A 5,381-nucleotide genomic window follows, 5' to 3' on the forward strand; every position below is an offset into this window, starting at 1 on the left:
CGTGAAAAGGCGATGTCTATACAATATGACAATATGACTGTGTATCAATAAATGAGGTGTGAAAAGGCAATGTCAGTCGTTAAAGTTTACTCCATTCATTTGATGATGTCAGATAAAAATAGTGGACCTAATTCGTGGATTGGTCTAGGAATTTGATGATGTCCAATAGGTATACTAGAGATAGATGCCCCATTCTGCTATTCTGTGATGAAAAATCAACAGGTATGACTGAGCAATGTATTAAACAGGATGAACACTGCAGTATTACTAGTAGAGTATGATCAACGGATCCAGTTGGCGCAGGGTTTTTAGAGTTCCAGGTTCCTTTATCTATAGTTTTCTGTGCAATGATTTGTGGATTGCTGCCTTATCGATGCGTTTTTTTTCGTTATCTGTTTTATACATTTGACTTGTGTTTTCTTTATCGCCCCTTGTAATTTCTCTATCTGTTTTGTGTAAAGAACACATCCACATAATCTATTGACCATTAACAGAGGAACAACTGATGCAACACCGTGTCAAACTGATTCATATCGTTGATACATATTTAGATGTTGCAGTTATTTTTACTGATTAGCCCATCGTTATAAAAGTATTTTTTCACTGCTATCGATTTTAGTTGTACTTGCACATGTAAGTGTACATGTTCTTTACACATATCAAGATTACTGGGAAATACAATAAACAATATATTCCTGTGTTGGAATCTATATATTAGCATTATATCTATACCATACCCTTATCATTAATGAGGTTTATATAAATGAAACGTAGCAAACTATTACAGATGGATATTTTATTTTAAATAATTGTATACGGTATGAGGTAGGTTAGCTTTTTCCCCAATGCCTAATATAAACGATTATAAACGCTGCACTTCGTTTTGTTCACTTTTAGAGCGCTTTTAAATTACGATTGCATATATATCACATACTATACAAAGTTAAGGCACCATATAACATGTTTGCATGCCTCACAAATGTTTATTTATCGAAATATGATCATGTTAAGATGTTATTATCGTTACCATATCAACAAGAGCTAAATATTAAACAGTTCATCAAGTGTTTTGAATCCAAAAGACTGAGGGGCCCGGGCTTCTTTTAAATCCTTTCCAGTTAACCTCCCGTTCACCAAATATTCTTTTCCCAGCTTATTCTGTGCCCATGTGATTATTTCATCCATCGTAGGTGTCGCCACTCCAGCTAGTTCCGCTATACCTTTCATCACCACGAGACCATACGGAATGTCTTCTCTCGTATACCGGTAGTTAAAATCTGGGACAAATCCACCTTCCACATTTTTCATTGGGTGGAGAAGACCATCGTATGCTGCATTTGTTTTCATGGCCATCATCAGCGAACTGTCATCAGTGATCTCGTCATGGTAATAAGTTTTATACCAATCAAATATATGAATGACATCTTTCATTTTCAGATCATTTCGTAGCTTCTCTATCTTTTTCGCTGTAAGTATACATTCGTCGCTAACCTTAGAAAGTAAATTTGCTTGCTTTGGATCCACGCCCTGATAAAACAATGGTTTCTCCCTGACAGGTTTACCGTCCCAGTTACTCCAATGACCATACATGAGCGGAGGGTGTATAATAGATTTTGCCATGAGATTAATTGCAATATAATTCTGAACTAAATTAATTGCTGGCTTCTTTCCAAATATATCTTGAATTGTATCTACAATGGGGAATGGAATTTTACAATCCTTTCCTGTGACTACAGACATGCCAAGGACATCTTTGAAACCGATTAATTGGACATGTTTTCCGAAATCATCAACTCTACAGGCCCATGGCAGAGATTCAAACGATGCAATAGCCAGCTGGGAAGATTTCTGGCCCAAAATGTTAATACACTGAAACTCAAAACCGGCCTGTCCTGGCATCCCGACAATTAAAGTATTCGGTTTAATAAATGGTGCAATGGCCGTAATGTACTGAGAGTGAGCAAATGCGGGTACAACCATGAAAACAATATCAACTCCTTCGACAGCTTTCTCGGGATCATTCGTAACAAGCTTTGGTTTGGTTGATATTTCCATATGACCCCCATTTACAAGCGGTTCGTAGACCGTCAAAAAATTAGATTTTAATATATTTGACCATCGTTCAGCTTCGTCTTCAAAAAGTGAAAGAATCTTTACATCAATTTCTGCATGGGAACCGGCAACTCCCGCCATGCAGTGCGCGCCATTTCCACCTCCACAGACAAGGATTTTTAATCGTCGGACACCTTTCTTTAAATTTCTTCCCTCTTTTGGAAAACTATCTGAAATTCATTAATGGAATACTATGTTAATGAAAAAAAACCAGCATAAAAGGCTCTATCCGTTGAAAAAATGTTTTTGAACCTTGATACAAAACGATACAATATAATTAAAACAAATCTAGCACAGATTTTTTGCATGGATATGCAACTTTTGAGTGATTATAAACGGATAGTGACGGTTTTTCAATCAAATCAGCCCTCATTCATAATTCGATTTTTTGTAATTTTCGTTCAGTTATACATTTTTCTGTTCATTCATGCTCATGGCGCAAATGTGGATACTTTTCATCTTTTTTTTTCTTTTTGCCTTCTATTTCTAAAAGTCACAGTGAGTAGTTATGTTTCATGTCTGTCCAAAATAGTTGTACGCTTACTGACACTTTAGTCAATAACTGCATTTTACCATTATTTTTTCTATTTTAAGCGATCGTTTTGGAAACAATTCTTATTCTTTTCTCGGGGTATTTTAAATGATATCAACACTTATGTAATAAGTGAAAAGTTACAAAAAAGAAACAGCTTAAACATTACTCTTCAACCTATAGTCAGACTATTACCTGATATGTTGTCGAACAGACGTTTCAATCCAACTATGACGCTGACGCCGACTGCCCCAGTGACTAAACCTGCCAGGAATTCTTTATGTGTTTGACCTGCCATGCTTTTTAAGAAAAAATATAAAAGTGTCAGTCACAAATAAACAACCAAAAATATAGTGTCATTCAAAATAAAAGGTCAAATTGCTAAATTAACAATTTTAATCATGTTAATAACATTTTTCTGACATTATATTTAAATCTTTTTTGAGAAAAAAAATCATTTGCATGCATGCGTGAGTTCGTCGTTTATTTTAACTTCCGTGACTTTTGTCGTGCAATCTTTCGTCAACTGTAGATATCAATGAAACGTAAGAAACCCAAACAATCGGGACAATTTATTTCTCTTTGCATTATATTGCATTTGGTGACCTTCTGCTGTTGTTTTTTCTATGGTCGGGTTGTTGTCTCTTTGACACATTCCCCATTTCCATTCTCAATTTTATTATATGTTATTTAGAATCTGAGCACACATATAGAATTTCAGATTATTTTCAAGCACGACATGGAATTCTTAGCCGTGTTATAACGGAGGCAAAATTCCATACAGAAAAATTACAAATTTATATGATAAAAAATAATAATATTGCTAACTTAATCATGTTAATTAATATGTTAAAACCGGATGAGTAGGTCAATTACTATTTCCGACGTAGAAATATGTACATTGTACACTGTGATATTTTGTACGTTATTGTATTCTACTAACATGTAAATAATAAATGGTATTCATAACTAATACTGGTTTGTAAACCTTGTTCTTATGTAAAGCTGTAGCACCAACTGTTAACACCTTCTAACGCAATACATTTACAATTAAAAGACAATGCTCTTGGAACTAAACAGAAATTCATTTATTTAAATTATTACTTCCAAGAAATCGTTAAACATGATCATTTCAATAAATACCACCTTAACCATTAAAACAGTCACCGATTTCTACTTACCTTTATTTTGAATTTCTCTATATCATTTCTTCATAGCATTCTGTAAAATAATATTTTCTCTGAATATAAACAACGCAATACTAGCATGTATCCTACTACTTGAGGAATATAATCACGAAAACATAATGTTGAATGCCTGTTTTATTGGCACAGAAATATACACTTAAGATACATGGGTTAATTGAACATGTGTTGAATAGTTTGTATGATCATGTATTACAAAGAGTGTTAAGATTTTTGAATGGTTTTATTTGCAAAAAGCATATATACATGCTATAGTACTAACTATATATATATATATATATATATATGTAACAAAAATGATAAATAGCACAAAAGAACACACATGATACAATGTAATTAATAGTATGACATATAGTTTTACATGTTTTATAGTCAGAGATTTATTGGCTGCATTAAACAATTACTATTATTTAGCCAAGATAAATAAAGAAATATCGGATATGCATTAAGTTTAATAGAACAACGATATGTTTTAAACAACGAAAAAAGTATGACTATTATCAAAGACCTTATTTATCTTTTACATCAGCTTATCCACATTAACGAATAAATAAGTAACCAACTCCAGTAAATTAACAATCAATTCTATCACTATATCGATACCATACTACATATATATAACAAGCTTGGCTCATTGACATGATATTGATTTATATAAACCCTCCGAATACAAATAGCTACAGGGACAGTATATGCTATGGTTATCACATTAGTAATCATTCCACATCAGCAAGGTCTGTTTTTATCAATTTAGAAAATGTGCACCTACAAACCTTAACCCTTACAAACTGATATCGAGAGCTAAGAGAATTTGAAAAAAGGAAACGCCTTTATAGGATTTAACATTCTTTTCAGATACAATAAATGGAAACTAAATAATTGTGCTTACCTTGTATATTACAGACTGACCTTGTTTGGACCGTAGTCAACGTTCTGTAACGGTCACACACAGGCCAAGGTTATAATCATCAATAATGGTGTGTATCACGTTGAGTATAGCTGTAGACGTTTAAATATTAAGATTATTTACCAGGGACAGAATGTATACTCAGTAACGTGATAAGCAATGCAAATTAGCTTACATTGTTACTGCATATGTTTTAATATTATAGCACGTTATAAGTTGTACACTTCAGTGGCGGATCCAGGGGGGGGGGGGGGGTTCCGGGGGTGCGCACCCCCCCTTTAGTTTTGCCGATCAATGCATTTGTATCGGGACATATGTTTTGCACCCCCCCTTTGCCCTGGGTTAGCACCCCCCTTTCGAAAATTCCTGCATCCGCCCCTGCACTTGGAAGTATTATTTTTATTTAAATCATTTTTTTCTCATCATATCTCATACATACAAAGATATTAATAGAACATATATTTTAAGCGACCTAATAACGGTTCACCTTGATGTAAATCGTTCTACTTTATTGACCTTTCACTACGTACAGTCTAGACCTCATAGTAAAGTCGCCAACAATAAACTGTAAATGTATGGCAAGCCGTTCTCGTCAAAACTATGTTTAAACCATTTTTCGAAAAAT

The 5,381-nt window shown here is 33.8% G+C and overlaps 1 protein-coding gene across 1 annotated transcript; it reads right to left on the minus strand.

Moving 5' to 3' along the window:
• Positions 1 to 781: 781 nt before the first annotated feature.
• On the minus strand, positions 782 to 4,877 carry LOC139529682 (opine dehydrogenase-like). Its single transcript, XM_071325532.1, has 4 exons — positions 4,739 to 4,877; positions 3,824 to 3,865; positions 2,840 to 2,943; positions 782 to 2,282 (listed from the first exon to the last, which is right to left on the minus strand). The coding sequence occupies exons 3-4, from the start codon at positions 2,940 to 2,942 to the stop codon at positions 1,042 to 1,044; spliced, it is 1,344 nt and encodes a 447-aa protein (XP_071181633.1). The 5' UTR covers position 2,943; positions 3,824 to 3,865; positions 4,739 to 4,877; the 3' UTR covers positions 782 to 1,041.
• Between the last annotated feature and the right edge of the window lie 504 nt (positions 4,878 to 5,381).

The sequence above is a fragment of the Mytilus edulis genome, chromosome 7, assembly GCF_963676685.1.
Source record: "Mytilus edulis chromosome 7, xbMytEdul2.2, whole genome shotgun sequence".
Taxonomy (NCBI): domain Eukaryota; kingdom Metazoa; phylum Mollusca; class Bivalvia; order Mytilida; family Mytilidae; genus Mytilus; species Mytilus edulis.